General features: G+C 40.6%; 2 protein-coding genes across 2 annotated transcripts in view; one reads left to right on the top strand and one right to left on the bottom strand.

Moving 5' to 3' along the window:
* The window catches only part of ccdc24 (coiled-coil domain containing 24), a 30585-nt gene extending 13455 nt beyond the window's left edge, over positions 1 to 17130 (bottom strand). The window contains exons 1-4 of the mRNA XM_061919524.1: positions 17110 to 17130; positions 16168 to 16209; positions 10274 to 10435; positions 2437 to 2621 (exon numbers count right to left, since the gene is read on the bottom strand). Of these exons, the coding sequence (XP_061775508.1) occupies positions 2437 to 2621; positions 10274 to 10435; positions 16168 to 16209; positions 17110 to 17130 (410 nt within the window). The remainder of the gene's footprint in view (positions 1 to 2436; positions 2622 to 10273; positions 10436 to 16167; positions 16210 to 17109) is intronic.
* A 1005-nt stretch (positions 17131 to 18135) lies between these two features.
* On the top strand, positions 18136 to 26719 carry zgc:113531 (uncharacterized protein LOC541359 homolog). Its single transcript, XM_061921021.1, has 3 exons — positions 18136 to 18615; positions 20481 to 20610; positions 26222 to 26719. The coding sequence occupies exons 1-3, from the start codon at positions 18136 to 18138 to the stop codon at positions 26398 to 26400; spliced, it is 789 nt and encodes a 262-aa protein (XP_061777005.1). The 3' UTR covers positions 26401 to 26719.
* Positions 26720 to 27834: the final 1115 nt, after the last annotated feature.

The following is a 27834-nucleotide window of genomic DNA, read 5'->3' as shown; positions in this document are numbered from 1 at the left end:
TGTGATAGCAAACATGCTTATTCAGTCATGGCATGTGCCAAACACAAGTCATAGCCAAACAACAATGGCTGACCACAGCGTTCTAGAAAGTTAAAGTTAAAGTACCAATGATTGTCATACACATACTAGATGTGGCAAAATTATTCTCTGCATTTGACCCATCACCCTTGATCACCCCCTGGGAGGTGAGGGGAGCAGTGGGCAGCAGTGGTGCCGCGCCCGGGAATCACTTATGGTGATTTAACCCCCAATTCCAACCCTTAATGCTTAGTGCCAAGCAAGGAGGTAATGGGTCCCATTTTTCTAATCTTCGGCGGGGATTTGAACTTACAACCTACCGATCTCAGGGCGGACACTCTAACCACTAGGCCACTACCTATAGTATTAGCGCATATCTTTCTTTGCAAAGACATCACCCACTATTGGCATGACATGCGCGCTACATTGTTTGTCAGTTTTTTTAATAATATTGCGGTTTGTGAGAAGTTTCACAAAGTAAGCACGGCATGAATGGACATGTAAAAAAGAAAGCAACAATGGGAAGGAAGTAGAGCCAATGGACAGGCAATAAAAGATGGCAAAACTGGAGAACAATGTTGTACTATCCTCCTGGGTTACACAGGGCTACATTCCTGGCAGCAACTACTTAGTCGCTGGGAGAATTACAAGCTCATACAGACACAAAAATCCCCCCACACACACAGACAACCACTTTACGACACTCCTCTGCTTTCCAGTAAAGTAATTTGATTGCCAAGCACCAGTTGACCATCATTGGCCTGACATTAGTAGGAGAAATTAAAAAGCAAACCGCAATTACGCTGTTATACAACCGCTCCTTGGATTTTTACAACCTTGATAATGTTCCTTCATAAAACAACAAACAAACAAACAACAACAGATCCAGAGAGCCAAGCGCTTCCCGGGAGCCACATTTACTCAATATGTTGTCACTTATCACAACAGGACACCATTTTAAGATGTGTATTTAGCCAGCCACTTTGCGTGTGCACATCTATTGAATCCAACAACATTACGCCTCTAAAATAGAGCAGTTTTTTGTGTTATTGTTCCAGCAAAGCACATAGCAGCATCCCTAAACCCTGCTTCTTTGTTCCTGCACTTTCCATCCAACTTGTAAGTGACAAGAGAGCACAATATAGCGTTTTATGGACGTCTTTGTCAGAGGAAAAAAGTGCGTAGAGGATCACATTGAAGCCGTTGGAAGAAAGCAGATGTGGTGGTTTAAGACATGACAACCCTCATAAAGATGATGGAAAGTGTATCCATCACTTTTCAAATTGTTCTTTCAGACTTAGTTGTGCTATTTGACAACAATCTTAAAAATTTAATTAATTGCAGAAAAACGGCGTGTACCAGTATAAGCGTGTCAAATGGGAAGCTACAGTTGGTTTTCTTGTGACATAATGACCACCGGTACTGTATAAGTCGCTCCGGAGTATATGTCGCACCGGCTGAAAATGCATAATCAAGAAGGAAAAAACATATATACGCACTGGAGTATAAGTCCCATTTTTGGGGGAAATTTATTTGATAAAATCCAACACCAAGAATAGACATTTGAAAGGAAATTTAAAATAAATAAAGAATAGTGAACAACAGGCTGAATAAGTGTACGTTATATGAGGCATAAATAACCAACTGAGAAGGTGCCTGCTATGTTAACCTAACATATTATGGAAAGAGTCATTCAAATAACTATAACATGCTATACCTTTACCAAACAATCTGTCACTACTAATCCATAAATCCCTTGAAATCTTCTTCCTCGATGTCGCTTCTAAACAACTCTGCCAACTCCAAAAGTATGTGGCGCTACCTCTTGTCGTTTTCTGCTGCATATTTCACTACGTCCAGCTTGTAATCTGCAGTACATGATTTCCTTTTCGGTGCCATTTTTGTTCAGCCCTTCTCAGTTTTTATAAGTTACCGCCAACGATGAAATGATCCATTTTAATAGGTACGGCAGTAGCATATAGCATATAGCAGTTAGCATTCCATGACCCACAATGCACTTCTACCATGACCCTCCCCCGCCAAATTCTTATTGGTTGACGTGTGTGTGACGATAGTTGACATTTTCTTGGTCTCTTCCGCGAATGAGATAAATAATACTATGTGATATTTTACGGTAATGTGTTGATAATTTCACACATAAGTCGGTCCGGAGTATATGTCGCACCCCCGGCCAAACTATGAAAAAAACTGCGACTTATAGTCCGAAAAATACGGTATATCATACATCACTGGTAGTGAAAACTATTTAGACAACTCTAGCAAGAGTATTTTTTCCAAGGATATGGAAAATCTAAAGTGCTATATCAAACGTGTAGACACAAAGACAACACACTTGACTGAGGGAATATTATTGTGTTGTAACGCAGAAGGAGTTTGTGTGTCACAATATGCACCAACCTTCCCTCCCTGAAGAATTTCTCTTGGAGATTCTCCAGCAACATCTTGACCTCGGCCCTTACCAGCTCCTTGATCACCGGCGGGTCAGCCAGGGGGCTTCTTGAACGGGCGAGAGGCCCCCCTGGCCTGTCGCCAAGAGGTCCACCCTGCTGGCTGTCCTGCCATATCTTGTGCCACATGACTGCCTGCAAGAGGAATAAGTCACAGTGAAGACGGGCAGTGGGTTTACAAAATCACTCAATGGAGACAGTCCTCACAAAAATAACTAATGATCTATTGCTAACTATGGATGCTGATGCGTCATCCATGTTGTTGCTACAGTTGTGATCAAAATGATTCAACCCCCACACAATTTTGGTGTTTTAGCAAGTTGGACATTTGTTCCGTATTTTGTTTATAGTCATATCAAATAAAGATGCGTCATATAGACAAATGCAACTTAAATTGTAACACTGTATTTTACAAAATACCAAAAAAGGACGTTTTTCTTAATATTTCAATGACAAAATTATTCAACCTCTTGAAGATCATAACTCTTAAGAACAGAATTTGAATAAGGTCTTTTCAATCAGGTGTTGAAAACACCTGTAGATGTGATTAGAACCATAATGAGCAACAATTAAACTGATTGAAAAAGACTGTGACGCTCAGCTTCTTGTAGATGGTCAATGGTGTATTTGCAACATGGTGAAGTCCAGGGAGTGGTCAAAGAAGTCAAGAGAGGAGGTAATTTGTCTTCATAAGAAAGGATATGGATATAAGAAAATAGCAAAGACATTACACATTCCAAGAGACACAGTTGGGAGCATAATTCGCAAGTTTAAAGCTAAAGGCACAGTGGACACACTACCTGGGCGTGGTAGAAAGAGGATGCTGTGTGCGTACAGTGGTGAAAAATCCCCGGGTAACAGCTGAGGAACTACAACAGGACATTGGAGAGGGGGGAACGCGGGTTTCGTCCCAGACAAAAAGGCGCGCACTTCGAGATGAAGGCCTCCATGCCAGAACTCCCAGGCGCACCCCACTTCTGACTACCAGGTACAAAAAATAGACTCCAGTATGCCAAAAATCATCTGGACAAACCCCAAAGGTTTTGGGAAACTGTTCTATGGAGTGATGAGACAAAACTGGAACTCTTTGGGCCTATGAATCAACGTTATGTCTGGAGGAGAAAAAATGAAGCTTACAAAGAGAAGAACACCTTGCCTACTGTTAAGCATGGTGGGGGGTCAATCATGCTCTGGGGCTGTTTCTCTGCCTCAGGTACCGGGAATCTCCAGCGCGTTCAAGGCATTATGAATTCTATTTCCTAGCAGGATATATTAGCTGCAAATGTCATGAAGTCAGTGACGAAGCTGAGGCTTGGGAGACGTTGGACCTTCCAACAGGACAACGATCCCAAGCATACCTCCAAATCAACATCGGAGTGGTTGCAGAAGAAGGGCTGGAAGACTCTGGAGTGGCCTTCACAGTCGCCAGACCTAAATCCTCTAGAAAACCTGTGGTGGGACTTGAAGAAGGCAGTTGCAGCACGCAAGCCCAAGAATATGAATGAACTGGAGGCCTTTGCCCAAGAGGAATGGGCTAAAATACCTGTAGATGGTTGCAAGAAGCTTGTGTCCGGTTATGTATCACGTTTGAAGGATGTCATTACTGCCAAAGGGTGTTCTACTAAGTACTAAAGATGCATGTAACTAGGGGGTTGAATCATTTTGTCAATGAGATATTAAGAAAAATGTCCGTTTATGGTATTTTGTAAAATACAGTGTTACAATTTAAGTTGCATTTGTCTATTTGACACATCTTTATTTGATATGACTATAAACAAAATACGGAATAAATGTCCAACTTGCTAAAACACCAAAATTGTGTGGGGGTTGAATCATTTTGATCACAACTGTACTTGATCTTAGCGCTGCTTTGTAGAACATTTTAAAACACGTATTGGTATGACAGACTTAGCCTTTTCTTGGTTTAACTCCTATCTTACTGACAGGATGCAATGCGTCTCCCATAACAATGTGACCTCGGACTATGTTAAGGTAATGTGTGGAGTTCCACAGGGTTTGGTTCTTGGCCCTGCACTCTTCAGCATCTACATGCTGTCGCTAGGTGACATTATACGCAAATACCTGTTAGCTTTCACTGTTATGCTGATGACAGCCAACTCTACATGCCCCTAAAGCTGACCAACACGACAGATTGTAGTCACATGAAGGTGTGTCTAAATGAAATTAAACAAAGGATGTCCAGCACCTTTTTGCATCTTAACCTTAAGAAAACGGAAAATCTGATGATTATCAGTCCTGCTAGACACCGGCACCTGTTTAATAAAACCACCTTAACATTTAACAACCAAACAATTACACAAAGTGAAAAATATCGGTATTATATTCAACCCAACTCCCTCATTTGAGTCACACATTAAGAGTGTTACTATAGCAGCCTTCTTTCATCTCTGTAATATTTCTAAAATGTGTTCCATGTTGTCCACCCCTGATGCTGAAATCATTATTCTTGTGTTCTTTACTTCTTGTCTCGATTACTGTAACGTATTATTTTCGGGTATCCCTATGTCTAGCATTAAATGATTATAGCCGGTAGAAAAGACTCGACTAGACTTTTGAAAAGAACAAGAAAGTATGATCATATTACACCTATACTGGCTCACCTGCACTGGCTTCTTATGCACGAATGATGCAACTTTAAGGTTTTACTACTTACGTTTTAAATACGAAACGGTCTAGCTCCAGCCTTTCTTGCTGATTGTATTGTACCATATGTCCCGACCAGAAATCTGCGTTGTAATAACTCCGGCTTATTAGTGATTCCCAGAGCCCAAAAAAAGTCTGCGGGCTATAGGGCGTTTTCTATTGGGGCTCCAGTAGTCTGGAATGCCCTGCCGGCAACAGTACCTCAGTAGAAGCATTTAAGTCTCATCTTAAAATCTCACTTGTATTAACTAGCCTTTAAATAGACCCCCCTTTTAGACCAGTTGATCTGCCACCCTCTCCTGCGGGGAGAGGTTATCAGGTGACCACAGATTAAGTACTAGCTGTTCAAAGCCGGGACCCGGGGTGGACTAATCCTCTGTGCATCATTTGGGGATGTCTCTAGGCTGCTCACCTGTCTCCACTCACGATGATCCCCTGCTGGCCCCACTCTGGACTGGACCTTCACATTACTACCGAGATCCACTCTTTTTTGATTGATTGATACTTTTATTAGTAGATTGCACAGTTCAGTACATATTCCATACAATTGACCACTAAATTCTAACATCCAAATACGTTTTTTAACTTGTTTAAGTCGGGGTCAATTCATGGTAAAAAACATCCATTGCACCGATCGCCCAGGAGTGGGGGTCCCCACATCTGCGGTCCCCTCCGAGGTTTCTCATTGTGCCCATTCGGTTAAGTTTTGGTTGTGGGATGTGCAGCCCTTTGAGACACTTGTGATTAAGGGCTATATAAATAAAATGTGATTGACTGATTGATAATCTTTTATCTTAGGAAGACGTTGGGTACAATGGGAGGCTTCTAACTTTGCGGTAACAGTTTGGGGAAGGTTATTTTCTATAAATCTTGTCGAAAGTCTTGTATTTTTACAGTCTGTAGCCATGATGTTGACATGTCTTAGCAGAAAAACAATCAATAAAATATGAGGGTTCATGGTACCATACAGTTCTTGTGGAAGTAAGTTATATCGGACCGGGGACACTTTTGCATTCAGTTTTCGGCAATCGCTCGGAATTTCCCAGAATCCAGTCAGCTTGACAGCTAGAACCTTGAAGTGTACGTTAAAACAAAAACTACTGCAAGTGTGCTTTAGAAAAAAGTGATGGACACCTATAAAAAAAGAAAATGTGTGCATAATATGTCTGGCTACCTGCCCACGTATTGCTTGTCAATCATGGCTGATCTTTCAGTCAAAATGAATACACCACAGTACCTGAAACACATGTTTTCCAAGTGTCTGTGTTCAGCTTTCACACACAACCACTGAGTGTGGCTGTGTGACCTGTGAGCAGATTTTCCCTCCTCTCTGATCTCATCCAGGAACTATTTTAAGCAGTCTTGTAAAAACTCAAAATATTATGCCAGCTAAGCAAATTTTTGGACTCTCTTATGCAGTTAAAAAGTACAGAGTGTGGCCTTGCAGAGTTGTCTAATCCACTGGTTCTGAAACATTTTTTCACAAAGTATCACCACAGAAAACAGCTGGCTCTCCAAGTATCACCCTTAATGACCAACATTAAAATACAGTTGCGTAGTAGACCTAAATAGTCCTTAAAACAAGGCAGAGGTTTTATATAACAAGCATAGTTAATATATTTGGCCACTGTAACATTACACACACTTTGAACGGTAACACTTGAATATTTAATTAAGTGATTATTTGGCACACTACTGGATAGAGCCTGTGTACCTCTAGTAGTCTGCGTACCACAGTTTTGAGACTTACTGGTCTAATCTATAGCTGCCTCTCACTAAGCAGACCTTGATGAATATGTTGAGGAATGAGAGTGCCGTTCGCGTTGGTGCATGGAGTTGATTACAACGCCACAGAAGAAAACGAAAAAGGAAAATGAAGAAATTAAGAAGAAAAGGAATGAGAACGTGATCTGCCCTACAGGGAATCTAACCACTAATTAAATACAGAAAAGCCTTTAAAAGTTCAGGTAGTTCTTGGAATTTTAAGGAGAACTTGCCTTTCAAGTCTGCTATGGGAGACGTCAGCTCAACAAACTTTGTAGGGTTGACTGCGAAACTGTATTATACTTCAGCTTTTTCAACCCTTATTGTGAACAGTGAACTGCTGCCAAGCATGACGTCAGGCGAGACTTCAGCAAAACACTCACTAAACTTTCGCTGAGCCAGAGTTCACTATTAATGAGTGTATTCAGCTTTTAATTTGGCGATATGTCAAGGAGGAGCAGCTTCATTAAGGAAGAGAAGAAGAATGTACACAGGGAGGGGACTCACATTCAATACAGTGAGACACACATACATATATATACATATATATATATATATATATATATATATATATATATATATATATATATATATATAAATATACAGGGCTCGAATTTAACCACGGCAACTGTGGCAAAAGCCGTGACCAGTTTCGTCATTTGCCATAATGCCCTAAAAATGTTTTACCAACATCGGCGGCACGAACAAGCCATGACCGCCTTTGACTTTTTATTGATGGAGAAGGGATGTAAAAACCAAACGGTATAGTGACAATTTGAAATAAAATGCCACACGGTCAATTTTTTTTTAATTACCCAAAAAAACATAATTTATTGATGCATTTTACACAACACGAAGTCAGGTAAATGCGCACTAGCTTCGTTTGGCTAGATAATAATGGCGGACCAACGACACAGACTTTTTACATACATATACATATACATGTAAACATTATATATATATATATACTGTATATATATATATATATATACTGTATATATATATATATATATACTGTATATATATATATATATATACATACATGTATACATATATATATATACATACACACACACACATATATATATATATATACACATATACATATATATATATATATATATATACATACATATATACATATATATATATATATATATATATATATATATATATATATATATACATACATGCATACATATATATATGTATGTGTGGGAAAAATCACAAGACTACTTCATCTCTACAGAACTGTTTCATGAGGGGTTCCCTCAATCATCAGGAGATTGTAAGATTGTAAATCTCCTGATGATTGAGGGAACCCCTCATGAAACAGTTCTGTAGAGATGAAGTAGTCTTGTGATTTTTCCCACACATACATATTGCGCACTACCACGGTATCGAGCACTATTCTCTGGATAATCCCATCAAGACATATATATATATATATATATATATATATATACATACATATATATATATGTCTTGATTGTATACATATATATATATATGTATATATTGTATACATATATATATATATATATATATATATTATGCAATTATGCAAATTTTATGATGAGGTCACATTGGCCACGCCCTCACCACCACATGTAGATTTGAAGATGGGGCATACCCTGTAGATATTTTTACTTTTTTAAAATCGTCTGTAACAAAAAACTTAAATTTATCTATAGAATCAATTTATTGCTCAGGCTAAATTTGACTATATTTTATGAGGTCGGTTCTCAAAAAAACAGAATAGTGTTCCTCTCATCAGTCGGATACCGCTTGACTAGATTTTTTTTTTTGTAGTGGGTCCTTAAAAAACAACAACAAAACACTCCAGCACACATGAAAGTTAGCATAGTCAGAGATGTAAACATCAAACCCTTGCAGGTATTGAATAGCCAAAAATATGGCTTAGCTTTTCCTTTGATCCCACTCATGAAGATTTCTCACCAGCACTGAAAAATCTTGAGTGAGGTCAACATGCCAGAAGTGTGGGTTCACTGGGTCTTGTGTAAATAAATATTCATGTCTGGCTGGCTTACATCTGGCAGCAGCGCAGTGCCACTTATTTTCTTTCTCAGCCAACTTTGGCTTTTATTAAGCAGTCTAGGAGTTTTAATTGCTGACTTTATGCAGCTCAGAGATCTAAGGTACTTGCAAAAACGGGAGTTATTTTTTTCAATGCCAGAACTGCAGAGCTGGGTCAAAATCTGAGCATGACAGGAAAGTATTTGAGGTGGTGTGGACTGATCTTACCCGAAATCATGAGAAATGAGATACACCTTTTTGGCCAGTGAAAAATTCACATAATATATTTTTATTAATGTCAGGCCCTCACTCCCAAAAAACAGTTTGCCCATTGGTTCTTAAATTTATTATGTTTATCAAACATAAACAACAATAATAATATAATCATTAATTTATAGAATAATGGCATCCTCTACCATTTGCCTTAACCATGGTAATATCTTAAAAAAATATTTTTAGAAATAAACCTTCCCCCTAATAGCAGTCTCTGCAGTTGGCAATAGATTAACAGCCCGGTCACTCCTTAAGAGAATACTGTATATTAAATATATCATATAGGTCAGTGGTTCTCAACCTTTTTTCAGTGATGTACCCCCTGTTAACATTTTTTAAATTGAAGTACCCCCTAATCAGAGCAAAGCATTTTTGGCTGAAAAAAAGATATAACGCAGTAAAATACAGCACTATGTCATCAGTTTCTGATTTATAAAATTGTATAACAGTGCAAAAATATTGCTCATTTGTGTGGTCTTTCTTGAACTATTTGGAAAAAAAGATATAAAAATAACTAAAAACTTGTTGAAAAATAAACAAGTGATTCAATTATAAATAACAATTTCTACACATAGAAGTAATCATCAACTTAAAGTGCCCTCTTTGGGGATTGTAATAGAGAACTATCTGGATTCATGAACTTAATTCTAAACATTTCTTCACAAAATAAATCTCTAACATCAATATTTATGGAACATGTCCACAAAAAATCTATCTGTTAACACTGAATATTGCATTGTTGTATTTCTTTTCACAGTTTATGAACTTGCATTTATATTTTGTTGAAGTATTATTCAATAAATATATTTATAAAGGATTTTTGAATTGTTGCTATTTTTCAATAAATAAATTTATAAAGGATATTTGAATTGTTGCTATTTTTAGAATATTTAAAAAAAATCTCATGTACCCCTTGTCATACCTTCAAGTACCCTCAGGGGTACACGTGCCCCCATTTGAGAACCACTGATATAGGTAAATAAGGTATCAGTAAGGGAAAATGGAAAACAATCAATGATTTCATTCAATAAAAAGACATCCCCTCCTACCTCATCATGTAGCTCTGTGTAAGTGTCAACTAGCGAGCGCCCAAGGGTGGCATAAATCTTTGGCATCTCAGACCGTGGAACATGCTCAACAATCAGACTCCACAGAGACGGACCCGGACACCCAATCAGGTTCCCGCTGGTGGACTGCATATGGCTGCCAGTCTGTGGAGACAGCAAGGAAACAATTACTTAATGACTTGTCCAGGGTGTATCTCGCCTTCCGCCCGAGTGCAGCTGGGATAGGCTCCAGCACCCCCCACGATCCGAAGGGGACAAGCGGTGTAAAATGGATGGACAATTCATGTTGCAACTAGATCAGGGGTTTCAAACTCATTTTAGACCGGGGGCCACATGGAGAAAAATCTACTCCCAAGTGGGCCGGATGGTAAAATCACGGCACGATAACTTAAAAATAAAGACAACCTCGGATTGTTTTCTTGGTTTGAAAATAGAACTACCACATTCTGATAATGTGCAAGACATAAAGTTGTTGTTTTTTTTACACTTAGATGTTGCTGTTAATAGTATTCTAACATTTTATGTCGTAATTTATATTTTCTGAATAAATTATGTTATAATGTTCATCAGTCAACTCCATCCATCCATCCATTTCTACCGCGTGTCCCATTCAGGGTCGCGGGGGATGCTGGAGCCTATCGCAGCTGCATTCGGGTGGAAGGCGGGGTACACCCTGGATAAGTCACCGCCTCATCAGAGGCCCAACAAAGACAGACAACATTCACACTTACATTCACATTCACACACTAGGGACCATTTAGAGTTGCCAATCAACCTATCCCCAGGTGCATGTCTTTGGAGGTGGGAGGGGCCTATCCCCAGGTGCATGTCTTTGGAGGTGGGAGGGGCCTATCCCCAGGTGCATGTCTTTGGAGGTGGGAGGAAGCCAGAGTAGCCGGAGGGAACCCACGCAGTCAACTCATTGGTGTTAAATTTAAATCTATCAAGATGAAAAAATGTTATCAAAATCAAATTACAGTATGTTATTTATGTAGTTTGATCATTTTCCTCAACTGATGTACTAACGTGGTTTATTTTGTACATATGTAGCATCATCTACAAAGATACAAAGAATTGCTATTGCGACGTCTAGGGGACACATTTAGAACAGCAGTTTCTTTCACTCAAAAATTTCAGGTTAATTTTTATATTTTGCAAACTCATCCCGGCCCCCAAAAAGGACAAGCGGTAGAAAATGGATGGATGGATCCTTTGGGGCCGGATGAAACCTGTTTGCGGGCCTGATCTGGCCCTCGGGCCGTACGTTTGACACCCCTTAACTACATAAATAGCTTGTACATTTGAATTACCGTATTTCCTTGAATTGCCGCCGGGCATATAGTATGCACCTGCCTTGAATTACTGTCGGGTCAAACTAGCTTCGCAAAATAATTAGCGCATGCTTAGTATTACCGCCGGGTCAAACTCGTGACGTCACGAGTGACACTGCCCCTGTCATCATTTTCAAAATGAAGGAGGCTGATTTCAATACCGGTAATTTGAAATCGCATAAAGGGAAAAAGATTAAGAGCTATTCAGTAGGATTTACGGTCCAAGCTATTGAATACCGGTATGCTAAAAAGAACAGTAGGCAGCTATGTTTTATTAATATACCTGTGGAGAGGTGGAGCCGACGATTCGACAGACAGGCAGGGCACGCTGGAGCCCGGCCCAAGATGGCGGCGAGGAGACGGCCAGCGAGCGGAGAGGAGGAGCGGAAGAGCGACCTGGACTGAGGTTTTATTGAAAAATAAACAAAGTCAAACTGCTCAAACCATGTCCTTCCTTGGTGGTCCCTGGAACCCGCAAGACGACGGCTTGAGACCGTCACAATGCCGTAGCTGCGTGTGTCAAATATGAGTCATTAAATGACTTCCGCCTCCTGGTGGTAGAGGGCGCTAGTGATCCTTCTTGCGACTATTCGGCTGCAGAAGTGAAATGAGTGACGTGATATGTGCTGGGAAGGATATGACGGATATGAACTGGACTGGCAAGAGTGAGCAGCGTGTGTTTATTGAAATAAAACAGTTTTCTAAACTGGAATTTCAATCGAAGCAGGAGGTAATAAAGGAAGATCTCCATCGAGACAAAAATACTTTTAAAACTGAAGAAAGATAAGGAAGACTTTTATAAACCATATGTCCCGGCAAGAAATCTGCGTTCAAAGGACTCCGGCTTGTTAGTGATTCCCAAAGCCCAAAAAAAGGCTGCGGGCTATAGAGCGTTTTCCGTTCGGGCTCCAGTACTCTGGAATGCCCTCCCGGTAACAGTTCGAGATGCCACCTCAGTAGAAGCATTTAAGTCTCACCTTAAAACTCATTTGTATACTCTAGCCTTTAAATAGACTCCCTTTTTAGACCAGTTGATCTGCCGTTTCTTTTCTTTTTCTTCTATGTCCCACTCTCCCTTGTGGAGGGGGTCCGGTGATCCGCCTCCGCTTGGGATGGTTTCCTGCTGGCTCCGCTGTGAACGGGACTCTCGCTGCTGTGTTGGATCCGCTTTGGACTGGACTCTCGCGACTGTGTTGGATCCATTGTGGATTGAACTTTCACAGTATCATGTTAGACCCGCTCGACATCCATTGCTTTCCTCCTCTCCAAGGTTCTCATAGTCATTATTGTCACCGATGTCCCACTGGGTGTGAGTTTTCCTTGCCCTTATGTGGGCCTACCGAGGATGTTGTGGTGGTTTGTGCAGCCCTTTGAGACACTAGTGATTTAGGGCTATATAAGTAAACATTGATTGATTGATAAACAAGTTATCGATGCTTTTGATCAGAAGGAGCTGGCATGGACTATATTTATAAGTAAAGGTAAGACCATAATAACGTTTTTTTATTATTAAATGTGCTTTTCAAGATGGTACACTTACATCACACTCAAATTTTTACCGCATGTCTTTGATAAGCGCAAGAGTGAGAAGAGGTTTTAAATTAATTGGCGCCCCGGCGGAAATTCAAGGAAATACGGTATTCGGTATAGCTAGACTGACCATACGTCCTCTTTTCCCCGGACATGTCCTCTTTTGCGGGGCTGTCCGGGCGGAATTTCGTAAATGCCTCAAAAGTCCGGTATTTTGAGTTAGGGTTGCGAGTACGGTATTTTTGATAAACGAAGGTTAAGAAGGGGTTAAAAACAAAAGAAATTGTGATGGTGTGTGCGCACGCAGCAGCATTCGTGAGGGAGGGACAGAGGGAGCAAGAGAGTTATGATAAACGCGCATGTGTCGCCAGGCTCCGCTTTCTATGATAGATTAACAGAATTAGGGGTGTCAAAAGTGTGCCCCGGAGGCCATTTGCGGCCCGCAGCTAATGTTTTAAAGGCCCATAGCAACATTCTAAAAATACTATTAAAATAAACAAAAACATAACAAAAATGGAAAAAAAAAGCTTAGAGGTGAAATGTAATTTAGAAAAAGTTGCAATGTTGACTGATATCATTGCTCAAAACATAATATTGAATCAAAATCAATGTTATTATGAATTATTGACCTATCCAAGGTTCCCATTACATCACATCAAATATTCCACTTTGAAAAATATTTTTGGTGGAAGATTTTGCATATTGGGCTTCACGGTGGCAGAGGGGTTAGTGCGTCTGCCTCACAATACGAAGTTCCTGCAGTCCTGGGTTCAAATCCAGGCTCGGGATCTTTCTGTGTGGAGTTTGCATGTTCTCCCCGTGAATGCGTGGGTTCCCTCCGGGTACTCCGGCTTCCTCCCACCTCCAAAGACATGCACCTGGGGATAGGTTGATTGGCAACACTAAATGGGCCCTAGTGTGTGAATGTTGTCTGTCTATCTGTGTTGGCCCTGCGATGAGGTGGCGACTTGTCCAGGGTGTAAACCCGCCTTCCGCCCGATTGTAGCTGAGATAGGCGCCAGCGACCCCCGCGACCCCGAAAGGGAATAAGCGGTAGAAAATGGATGGATGGATTTTGCATATTTTGTGCGTTTGCCATTAAAAACATAGTTTTGTTTGACAAAAATAGGGCGGAAAACAAACAACATAAAAAGAACTAAAACATTTTGAAATGAGGGATGGATAAGAAGTTGATGTAGAGACTCCAGAGATTTTAGTGTTAAATATAAAATGTATGTATGCCCTGGCACACCATTATCATCATTTCATGACCCAACCAAAACACTTTTTACACTTTTATACTGAAAGGTTTTACTACTTACGTATAAAATACTACACGGTCTAGCTCCAGCCTATCTTGCCGATTGTATTGTACCATATGTCCCGGCAAGAAATCTGCGTTCAAAAGACTCCGGCTTATTAGTGATTACTAGAGCCCAAAAAAAGTCTGCGGGCTATAGAGCGTTTTCCGTTCGGGGTCCAGTACTCTGGAATGCACTCCCGGTAACAGTTCGAGATGCTACCTCACTAGAAGCATTTAAGTCTCACCTTAAAACTCATCTGTATACTCTAGCCTTTAAATAGACCTCCTTTTTAGACCAGTTGATCTGCCGCTTCTTTTCTTTCTCCTATGTCCGATGACCATGGATGAAGTACTGGCTGTCCAGAGTCGGGACCCAGGATGGACCGGTCGCCTGTATCGGTTGGGGACATCTCTACGCTGCTGATCCGCCTCCGCTTGAGATGGTCTCCTGTGGATGGGACTCTCGCTGCTGTCTTGGATCCGCTTGAACTGTACTCTCGCGGCTGTGTTGGAGCCACTATGGATTGAACTTTCACAGTATCATGTTAGACCCGCTCGACATTCATTGCTTTCGGTCCCCTAGAGGGGGGGGGGGGTTGCCCACATCTGAGGTCCTCTCCAAGGTTTCTCATAGTCGGCATTGTCACTGGCGTCCCACTGGATGTGAATTCTCCCTGCCCACTGGGTGTGAGTTTTCCTTGCCCTTTTTTGGGTTCTTCCGAGGATGTTGTAGTCGTAATGATTTGTGCAGTCCTTTGAGACATTTGTGATTTGGGGCTATATAAATAAACATTGATTGATTGATTGATTGAAATAAAGACACCTGCAACTTATTAAATAAAAACTACCAGCAGCGGTAAAGTTCAGATCCATGTAGAAAAGAAGGAAGTGAATGAATGTTTATAACTGAATACATTTACATATGCATACAAATTTTTTTTCTTTTTTTTATTATTTTTTTTAATGGATGAAGTAACGTTTATGACAACTTTTTTCCAAAACACAACATGGAATGTTAGATATAACAGGATAATGCATATGATTATATATTTTTTTCAAAACGCTTACAAAAAAGTGGTACCCTAAAAATGTACTAAGGGACCCCATTTTTATGACTTGATGGGGTCCCTGGGACCCCATTTTTAAAAGTTCCTAGCACCAACACTGCTGTCAACATGGGAGAAATTTTTTTTTATTTAAATGAATATATTATTTATAAAGCAAGTTCGAGTATTTCCACCGAGTCCCGGCCTTGGCACGCATATATGTGTCCTCTTTTTGGGATTTCAGAATATGGTCAGCCTAATATAGCCGATATAGGGTATATCAAATAATATGAAAAATAACATTATCTTGATTGGATAAACTTAGTGTAACATATTTTCAGCGGACATGTGGGCTAATTTATTTCAGGGGCCCTGACCACCTTAGTAAATGTAGGCATAATTTCAAATAGTAACTTAGTAAATGTAGATGTAATTTCAAATAGTAACTTAGTAACTGAACGCCGTGTTGAAAGCTGATAGCAGACAGGTAGCCCAGTCATGCTAAAGTTAGCCAGCTTGTTGTCAGGCCCAACAAACACCACATGTGACGTCTGTGACGTGTTCATTGGGGATATTTAGGAATGAAATAGCCACACAACGGAAAGAGAAGGAATTAATCGTGCCGTTTCCATATAACAGCGAAGAAAGAGAGAAAGAGAAGCTCACCTTCAGTGTGTGGTATCCAGGGCTAACATCTCTGTTGCTAGGCTACACAACTATCGCGAGATTTCGCGTGGCTCAAGGTTCAGTCAAGTTGTGGATTTTTTTTTGAAGACTTTTATTCCACGTCAGTTTGTTGCGTCACTTTAATACGTTGTAACTCAATGTGGACACTTATTTAATGCACCTGGTTTATTATATATACATATATATATATATATATATATATATTTTTTGTATTCTATTTTTGTTACTTTGAATTTACAACCCCCTGGCGAACTTTTTTGATTATTGTTTCTCATCTGTTTGTTATTGTTGAAATTTATGAATAAATGTAGCCTATACTCTGCGATGAGGGGCCGACTTGTCCAGGGTGTACACCGCCTTCCGCCCGATTGTAGCTGAGCTGAGATAGGCGCCAGCGCCCCCCGCAACCCCAAAAGGGAATAAGCGGTAGAAAATGGATGGATGGATGTAGCCTATACTGTATCACACTATAAAATAACAAACACGGGGGCTCTTTTACCATGAATTGATGAACGTGGACCCCGACTTAAACAAGTTGAAAAACTTATCCGGGTGTTACTATTTAGTGGTCAATTGCACGGAATATGTACTGTACTGTGCCATCTACTAATAAAAGTATCAATCAATCAATCAAAACTCTAGTTTTGCACGAGGACCACTTTATTTCGTCTCTTTTTTTTATTATTTTTATTTTAATCTTTATTTAATTAATTTTTTTTTTTTATAAATGTTTATTTATATATTTCCACAATTACAAACAGTAAGACAAACAACAATATAAAACATTATAAAACATTATGAAAACAGTATAAAAGAGTGCCAGGGGGTTGTAAATTCAAAATATTAAAAAAAGAATACAAATATATATATATATATATATATATATATATATATATGTATGAAATAAACAAAGTGCAAAGCCATAGGCTCATTAAGATTCATTAATCAACTTAAATTTGCAAAATAATGAACAAAAATTTGAAAAGAAATTCTACCTTTGCAACCTCATTATTTTATTGGCTAAGTTTTATATTCATAAATGTAAGTTTCTTAATACCCGACCTATCTTTTGTGCCTTTGAAAAAGATTTTGAACTTTACATTAAAACACTCTCTACCTCTAACAACAAAAAAGCTGTGAAAACGATGATGCTGTGTTCCAAATTTAAGTTGATTAATGAATCTGAATGAGCCTATGGCTTTGCACTTTGTTTATTTTATTGTATTGTAAGAAGTGTGTGTGTGTGGGGGGGGGGGTTGTAGGGAGAAAAAATTTGGCGTGACAGCGCCATAAAAAATGTGACGTCATCGCCTGCTACTTCCGGTAGAGGCAGGGCTTTTCTCTTAGCTTCGAAAGTTGCGAACTTTATCGTGGATGTTCTCTACTAAATCCATCCATCCATCCATTTACTACCGCTTATTCCCTTTCGGGGTCGCGGGGGGCGCTGGCGCCTATCTCAGCTACAATCGGGCGGAAGGCGGCGTACACCCTGGACACTAAATCCTTTCAGCAAAAATATGTCAATATTACGAAATGATCAAGTATGACACATAGAATGGACCTGCTATCCCCGTTTAAATAAGAACATCTGAATTCAGTAGGCCTTTTACATCACAAAAAGGCAAAACCATAAAAATAAGTTACATAAACATTAAAAAATACATCCATCCATCCATTTTTCTACTACCAAATTTTCCCTTTCGGGGTCGCGGGGGGCTACGATCGGGCGGAAGGCAGGGTACACCCTGGACAAGTCGCCACCTCATCGCAGGGCCAACACAGATAGACAGACAACATTCACACTCACATTCACACACTAGGGCCAAAAATAAATATATTAAAATTAAAATAAAAAAACTAAATGTCGACGAGGGTGCGACGGACAAACGTGTTTTTTTTTTTCCAGTGGGCCACTTTTGAGACGTAAAAGAGGGGCTGGACGTTGAAATGTACTTTTACACCTTTGGCTCCGCCCCCTTCCCGGCGTTCAACTCCCACGACGTCTTTGTGCAGAAAGTTTCAAAGTTTGAACAACAATGTGACAAATACTCCGCTCAACTTGTTTCTCGCGCTCTTGTGTCCATCATGAAGATGTGGTTCATCTTCCCAGCGGTGCTTCTTTGCACGACAGCCGCCTTTGACTCGGCGGTGGGCGGCCAGCAGCAGCCGGGGGACCCGGGGGAGGAGAGCACCTGCGAGGCCAACGGCAGCCTCTACTACGCGGGGGAGTGGTTCTTCCTGGACTCGGACCACTGCACCCAGTGCGAGTGCACGGCCGAGGGCTCGGTGTGTGTCCGCACACAGTGCACCTCCCTGCCGGCGGCGTGCATCCACGTGAGCCGCTACCCCGGGGACTGCTGCCCGCGGTGCGAGAGGACGGGTTGCGAGTACCGGGGGGAAGTCTACGAGCTCGGCCGCGACTTCCAGGTGAGGAACAAATTGAATAGTGGCTTTTAAATATGTGTCAAAATTGATATTTTACAAGAAAGTACCGCCATGGCATCTTTTCCAGCTTTTTTCCATTCCCTTTATATGAACATGCACACGGAGTTAGGAATGCTGCAGCGCCCCCTTGTGGTGGGTACTAATAAACACGTACTGGATACACTTGCACGACCATCTAGTCCAGGGGCCACCAAACTACGGCCCGTGGGCCAGATACGGCCCACCAGCGTCCAAAATCCGGTCTGCGGCAAGAACCAAGTTTTTTTTTTTTAATCATTATTTTTTTTAAATCAGTCTTTTCTAATCAATTTTCAACCTCTTAGTCTCCTAGCTGCTCAGGCAAATCATATTGTCTAAAAATGCACTTTCCCATCCATAACGTGACATCATCGAAAACGTTGCTCTTTCAGTCAATTAGTGTGTAAGGAATATATATATATATATATATATACATACATACATACATACATATATATATGTATATATATATATACATACATACATACATATATATATATATATATACGGGGGGCGCTGGCGCCTATCTCAGCTACAATTGGGCCCAAAAGGGAATAAGCGGTAGAAAAAGGATGGATGGATATATATATAAGGGGTGTGGGAAAAAATCGATTCAAATACGAATCGCACCACACTGTGTAGCCACACCAAACAAAAATGACAAACACATTTTTGGAGAACATCCTCACAGTAACACAACATAAACACAACACAACTAATACCCAGAATCCTTTGCATCCATGACTAGTCCTGACTATATTACACACCCCAAATAGCAGGATTCTGGGTATTTGCTGTGTTGCATTTATGTTGTGTCACTGTGAGGATGTTCTCCAGAAATGTGTTTGTCATTCTTGTTTGGTGTGGCTTCACAGTGTGGCACATAGTAAAGTGTTAAAGTTGTTTATATCACAACCAACAGTGTACTCTGTGTCACCCAGTATGACTTTCAATCTTGTACGATTATCTGCTTAAGTTGCATACAACATGTTGCTGGACTGGAAAGCAGTTTGTACATGTTGTAGAAGGATTCAAAGGCAATGTTGTTGGACTGGAAAGCAGTTTGTACATGTTGTAGAAGGATTCAAAGGCAATGTTGTTGGACTGGAAAGCAGTTTGTACATGTTGTAGAAGGATTCAAAGGCAATGTTGTTGGACTGGAAAGCAGTTTGTACATGTTGTAGAAGGATTCAAAGGCAATGGCTTCAAAGCACGCCCTTATTCTCGTTCTCTAGCTGAGCTCCAGCAAATATGAGCAAGAATGGATGCAACTCCTATTTTCTTCTTTACCCTATTTTCTTCTTTACCTTGAGTGGTAAAGATTGCCGACCCCTGATATATAACAACGGGCGGGTGGGCGTTTGCGGTTTCGATAAAATGTTGGCGGGCGGATGACAACTTTAGTGATGCGGTTGCGGATGATATAATTGCCTATCCGCGCATCTCTACTACATATGTACAAAATAAACCACACATTAGTACATCAGTCCTGGAAAATGATCAAAATACATAAATAACATCCTGTAATTTGATTTTGATATATATTTTTTTATCTTGATAGATTGAAAACGAACACCGATGAGTTGACTGATGAACATTATCCCATCATTTGTTCAGAAAATATAAACAAATACACTTAACCGCAACATGTAAGTTTAAAAAAACCCAACAACATTATGTGCTTGTTCAATCTGAAGTTGTCTTTATTTTTAAGTTATGGTGCCGAGATTTTACCAGTCCGGCCCACTTGGGAGTAGACTTTTCTCCATGTGGCCCCTGATGTGAAATATGTTTGACAGCCCTGGTGTATACAGAAATATTGTTGTTAGCCTACAGAATGTGAGCAGTGCACGTGTGCCAGCGATGGCATCGCCCAGTGTTTGGTGGCAGACTGTGCTCCTCCCCCGTGTGTCAGCCCCGTCTACCTGCCAGGAAAGTGCTGCCCCGAGTGCACTGAGGGTGAGTCCAAAACAATAGGTCAGAGGTTCTCAAACTGTGGTACGCGTACCTCTAGTGGTACACAGGCTCCATCTAGTGCAGGGGTCACCAACACGGTGCCCGCGGGCACCAGGTCGCCCGTAAGGACCAGATGAGTCGCCCGCTGGCCTGTTCTAAAAATAGCTCAAATAGCAGCACTTACCAGCGAGCTGCTTCTATTTTTTTTTAATTGTATTTATTTACTAGCAAGCTGGTCTCGCTTTACTAGACATTTTTGATTCTAAGAGAGACAAAACTCAAATAGAATTTGAAAATCCAAGAAAATATTTTATGACTTGGTCTTCACTTGTTTGAATGAATTCATTTTTTTTTTTTACTTTGCTTCTTATAACTTTCAGAAAGACAATTTTAGAGAAAAAAATACAACCTTAAAAATGATTTTAGGATTTTTAAACACATATACCTTTTTACCTTTTAAATTCCTTCCTCTTCTTTCCTGACAATTTAAATCAATGTTCAAGTATTTTCTTTTTTATTGTAAAGACTAATAAATACATTTTAATTTAATTCTTCATTTTAGCTTCTGTTTTTTCGACGGAGAATATTTGTGAAATGTTTCTTTCAATTTATTATGATTAAAATTCAAAAATATTATTCTGGTAAATCTAGAAAATCTGTAGAATCAAATTCAAATCTTATTTCAACGTCTTGAATTTCTTTAAAAAATTTTGTTCTGGAAAATCTAGAAGAAATAATGATTTGTCTTTGTTAGAAATATAGCTCGGTCCAATTTGTTATATATTCTAACAAAATGCAGATTGGGTTTTAACCCGTTCAAAACATGTCATCAAAATTCTAAAATCAATCTAAATTAGGAAAAATTACTAATGATGTTCCATAAATTATTTTTTAAATTTTTTTCAAAAAGATTCGAATTAGCAAGTTTTTCCCTTCTTTTTTTCAGTTGAATTTTGAATTTTAAAGAGTCGAAATTGAAGATAATCTATGTTTCAAAATTTAATTTTCATTTTTTTCTTGTTTTTTCCTCTTTTAAACCGTTCAATTAAGTGTTTTTGTCATCATTTATTCTCTACAAAAAACCTTCCGTAAAAGGAAAAAAAATGTACGACGGAATGACAGACAGAAATACCCATTTTTTAAATACATATAGATTTATTTATTAAAGGTAAATTGAGCAAATTGGCTATTTCTGGCAATTTATTGAAGTGTGTATCAAACTGGTAGCCCTTCGCATTAATCAGTATCCAAGAAGTAGCTCTTGGTTTCAAAAAGGTTGGTGACCCCTGATCTAGTGGTACACAGCATCCATCTAGTGGTATACCAAAGACTCCAAGTACAGTGATTACCATGCACTAAATTAGTCTGATTTCTCAATCAATCAATCAATCAATCAATGTTTATTTATATAGCCCCAAATCACAAATGTCTCAAAGGACTGCACAAATCATTACGACTACAACATCCTCGGAAGAACCCACAAAAGGGCAAGGAAAACTCACACCCAGTGGGCAGGGAGAATTCACATCCAGTGGGACGCCAGTGACAATGCTGACTATGAGAAACCTTGGAGAGGACCTCAGATGTGGGCAACCCCCCCTCTCTAGGGGACCGAAAGCAATGGATGTCGAGCGGGTCTAACATGATACTGTGAAAGTTCAATCCATAGTGGCTCCAACACAGCCGCGAGAGTCCCGTCCACAGGAAACCATCTCAAGCGGATCAGCAGCGTAGAGATGTCCCCAACCGATACAGGCGAGCGGTCCATCCTGGGTCCCGAGGAGCGGTCCATCCTGGGTCTCGACTCTGGACAGTCAGTACTTCATCCATGGTCATCGGACCGGACCCCCTCCACAAGGGAGGGGGGGACATAGGAGAAAGAAAAGAAGCGGCAGATCAACTGGTCTAAAAAGGAGGTCTATTTAAAGGCTAGAGTATACAGATGAGTTTTAAGATGAGACTTAAATGCTTCTACTGAGGTAGCATCTCGAACATCTCAAATAGTTTGGCTCTAAAGAAGCACAGAAACACCTTCATCTGATCATGTTTGCTTTTTGAGAAACCGAAATAACACAGCGAGATTACGCGATTGGAAACCAGATCCCTAGAGTGGGTGTGGGCTGCCAGAGGGGACCCTTTGTATGGCGCATGCGGGATATAACAGCAGATATTATTCAATAAAAAACATCAGCCACCATTGTAATGTAGAGGAGACCGCTTTGCTTCACAAATTAAGAGAACGGAACATTTTGAAGTGCATCGATGGGGGGGGGAAAGAAAGATTTTGACTTTTGACAAGAACAAGAAAGTTTGATCATATTACGCCTGTACTGTATATACCTTTATATACATATATACATACATATATACCTATACTGTATATACCTTTATATACATATATACATACATATATACCTATACTGTATATACCTTTATATACATATATACATACATATATACCTATACTGTATATACCTTTATATACATATATACATACATATATACCTATACTGTATATACCTTTATATACATATATACATACATATATACCTATACTGTATATACCTTTATATACATATATACATACATATATACCTATACTGTATATACCTTTATATACATATATACATACATATATACCTATACTGGCTCACCTGCATTGGCTTCCTGTGCACTTAAGATGTGACTTTAAGGTTTTACTACTTACGTATAAAATACTACACGGTCTAGCTCCATCCTATCTTGCCGATTGTATTGTACCATATGTCCCGGCAAGAAATCTGCCTTCAAAAGAATCCGGCTTATTAGTGATTCCTAGAGCTCAAAAAAAGTCTGCGGGCTATAGAGCGTTTTCCGTTCGGGCTCCAGTACTCTGGAATGCCCTCCCGGTAACAGTTCGAGATGCTCCCTCAGTAGAAGCATTTAAGTCTCACCTTAAAACTCATCTGTATACTCTAGCCTTTAAATAGACCTCCTTTTTAGACCAGTTGATCTGCCGCTTCTTTTCTTTCTCCATGTCCCCCCCTCCCTTGTGGAGGGGGTCCGGTCCGATGACCATGGATGAAGTACTGACTGTCCAGAGTCGAGACCCAGGATGGACCGCTCGTCGGGACCCAGGATGGACCGCTCGCCTGTATCGGTTGGGGACATCTCTACGCTGCTGATCCGCTTGAGATGGTTTCCTGTGGACGGGACTCTCGCTGCTGTCTTGGAGCCACTATGGATTGAACTTTCACAGTATCATGTTAGACCCGCTCGACATCCATTGCTTTCGGTCCCCTAGAGGGGGGGGGGTTGCCCACATCTGAGGTCCTCTCCAAGGTTTCTCATAGTCAGCATTGTCACTGGCGTCCCACTGGATGTGAATTCTCCCTGCCCACTGGGTGTGAGTTTTCCTTGCCCTTTTGTGGGTTCTTCCGAGGATGTTGTAGTCGTAATGATTTGTGCAGTCCTTTGAGACATTTGTGATTTGGGGCTATATAAATAAACATTGATTGATTGATTGATTGATTTATTTAGAAAGTAGCTAAGGAAATGGAGAATGCTGGCTTTGTTGGGACTCCCGGACAAAATATGAATGAGATGGATGAGAATGAAGCAGTTACTGTAACCCTAACTGTAAACCTCTTCACGCTGCAGTTGTGCTCTCCCAAATGGTTGACAATAACTCTGTATTCCGCACAACTTGCTAGAACACAGGTGTCAAACTCACAAATCTGGCTCGCGATATAATTTTATCCGACTCGCCAAAACCTGGCAATAATGTGTGTCAATAAAGTACTTCGTTTTTTAAATGTCGACAGAAACAATATATTTGCTGCTTGAAATGACATACCTTTTCAACTTTAATAGTAACCAATATTTTTTTTTACATAAGTACTATCGTCATCTACAAAGATACAAATAATTGCTATTGTGACACCTAGTGGACACATTTAGAACAGCAGTTTCATTCAAAAATGTATTATTTCATTTTCATACTTAGCAAACTCATCCTACGTTTGACACCTCTGAATTAAATAGTGTGCAGGGACACTGGGACTTTACACGGAGGTGTGAAAATACACATAAAAACAAACTTTTTGAGAAATCTGACTAATTTAGTGCATGGAAACATACCGTATTTTCTTGAATTGCCGCCGGGGCGCTAATTAATTTAAAACCTCTTCTCACTCCGGCGCTAACCAAAGGCATGCGGTAAATTTAGGCCTGCCCTTATAAATTTGAGTATGATGTAAGGATACCATCATGAAAAGCACATTTAATAAAAAAAAAACCTTATTATGGTCTTACTTTTACTTATAAATGAAGTCCATGCGCAGCTCCTTCTGATCAAAAGCATCGATAACTTGTTTATAGAAGTCTTCCTTATCTTTCTTCAGTTTTAAAAGTCTCTCTGTCTGGATGGAGATCTTCCTTTATTACCTCCTGCTTCGATTGAAAGTCCAGTTTAGAAAACTGTTTTATTTTAGATATGTAATCCTCCATGTTAAAAATGCAAGCGAGAGGAAAAAATAAACGATCGCTGCTTGTTGTCACTTCTTCTGCAGGCGAGGTGGGAGTCATTTAATGACTCCTATTTGACACACGCAGCTACGGTATGTTAATAAAACATAGCTGCTTACTGTTCTTTTTAGCATATTCAATAGCTTGGACCTTAAATCCTACTGAATAGCTCTTAATCGTCTTCCCTTTATGCGATTTCAAATGATTTAAATCTGCCTCCTCCATTTTGAAAATGATGACAGGTGAAGTGTCACCCGTGACGTGACGAGTTTGACCCGGCGGAAATTCTAGACATGCGCTAATAGAAATAATATTTTGCGAAACGAGTTTGACACGGCAGTAATTCTAGGCAGGCGCATACTCATCATCATCGGCGATCACTCGAGACGAGTAAGATTGTCCTCCTGTCGGTGGGTCTGAGTCCTTCCTTCAGGAGAACGCCTGTGCGTGGGATCTTATAAAGTGGGGAGGCTGGTGCACAGGCAGCCACCACACTGTCCTTGACAAAGGGAGGGCCAGGGTCCAATGGCATGGAGACCAAGACAATTGGGGACCCATCTTTGCTGCAGCCTTCTTCCGCCTTTGTGACCGTTGTGGAGCTTTCTCTGCTGCCATCATCCGCCCACTCCGCCGTTGAGGACTTTTTGGGCCGCTCTTCGTCTGGAACCTCACCCTCGACCTTACCGCCATGGTTGAACCTACCAGGAGCTTAAGCTCCAGACGGCATCGCTCTCAGGTTCATTGGAACACGCAAGGCTCTCCACCACGACAAGGTGGCGACCCGAGGAGAACTAAACTATACACCCGGCGGCAATTCAAGGAAAAACGTTAGTCAGGGTTTTATTTTCCTATATTGGAACACAGTCTTACTGTTCAAACTGTATGCAATGTTACAGTGGTCACAAAACATTAAGTATACATTTTAAATGAAACGTCTGCCTTGTTTTAAATAAGTACTTAGGCCCATTACGCTACTTTATTTTAATGTTGGTGGTTATGACGGTACTTGGAGAGCCATGTGTTTTCTGAGGTGGCGCTCGGTGAGAAAAATGAATAGTAAGGAGAGTGAGAGTGAGATACCTAACGAGCCGTTCTGTTGTCCTCTCAGGTCCAAATTGCTACGTGGACTCATCTCACAGCCAGGTGATTCCTGCCGGGCCGCCCGTCTGGGTGGACTCCTGCACCAAGTGTCGTTGCCATGACGGCCAAGATGTCAGCTACTGGGAGGGAAACCGCTTGGCCACCTGCTCCCGCCTGGAAAACTGCACTCTTCAAACACAAAAGTGATGGTGGTGTCTGCAGAGGAGCAGCTGGCATGTTTCTTACGCACAACACAGTTGGATCGGTCGCACGCCGTCCGTCTTCACTAATGAGCTTAGTGCAGCAATTTTGGGGCAAGACCACAGATGCAAACCAAAGATGGTCTCTGGCTACTCTTCAGTGTATTCTCATGTCCCTCAGAGACACACAAGTGAAGGCAGGGCAGCTCAGCTACAGGGAGTACAGAAAGTATTCACACCCCTTTACATTTTCCACTCTTTGTTTCATTGTAGCCATTTGTATTAGGCCTTTTAGTTTAGCAAAGCAATAAACATGTTAGGTCATCTTGATGCTTCATTTTGTGTGCACTAACCGATGTAAAGTGTCAGCATATTTGAAGGAAGTTGCTATTTTTCAAAGTGTTTCATATAGAAAGAAAAATCAATAAGGACTGACTTTGGTCATGTGTGCTGAGTAGAAGTAAGTTTTTGCAACAAATTATTCAGAAAAGCACTGAAATGATCAATGAAACAAAGTAAGAGTGATCAATTGGTAGGATGTGTGCAGAAATAGCATCTGCAATTTACCGTAGCTACTAGTTTTCTGCATCTTCTATTAATAGAATATCAATCAATGTTTATTTATATAGCCCTAAATCACAAATGTCTCAAAGGACTGTACAAACGACTACGACATCCTCGGAAGAACCCACATAAGGGCAAGGAAAACTCACACCCAGTGGGACGCCGGTGACAATGATGACTATGAGAACCTTGGAGAGGACCTCAAATATGGGCAACCCTCCCCTCCCTCGAGGGGACCGAAAGCAATGGATGTCGAGCGGGTCTAACATGATACTGTGAAAGTTCAATCCATAGTGGCTCCAACACAGCCGCGAGAGTTCAGTTTAAAGTGGATCCAAGACCACAGCGAGAGTCCCGTCGACAGGAAACCATCCCAAGTGGAGTCCGATCAGCATCGTAGAGAGGTCCCCAACCAATACACAGGCGAGCAGTTCATCCTGGGTCCTGACGAGCGGTCCATCCTGGGTCCCGACTCTGGACAACCAGTACTTCATCCATGGTCATCAGACCGGACCCCCTCCACAAGGGAGGGGGGGACGGAGGAGAAAAAGAAAACAAGCGGCAGATCAACTGGTCTAAAAAGGAGGTCTATTTAAAGGTTAGAGTATACAAATGACTTTTAAGGTGAGACTTAAATGCTTCTACTGAGGTAGCATCTCGAACTGTTACGGGGAGGGCATTCCAGACTACTGGAGCCCGAAATGAAAACGCTCTATAGCCCGCAGACCTTTTTTGGGCTTTAGGAATCAATAATAAGCCGGAGTTCTTTGAACGCAGATTTCTTGCCGGGACATATGGTACAATACAATCGGCAAGATAGGCTGGAGCTAGACCGTGTAGTATTTTATACGTAAGTAGTAAAACCTTAAAGTCACAT

Source organism: Nerophis ophidion, linkage group LG14 (genome assembly GCF_033978795.1).
Source record: "Nerophis ophidion isolate RoL-2023_Sa linkage group LG14, RoL_Noph_v1.0, whole genome shotgun sequence".
In the NCBI taxonomy this organism is placed as follows: Eukaryota; Metazoa; Chordata; class Actinopteri; order Syngnathiformes; family Syngnathidae; genus Nerophis; species Nerophis ophidion.
Note: the sequence above shows the minus strand (reverse complement) of the source record. Positions and strands in the feature narration are given on the sequence as shown.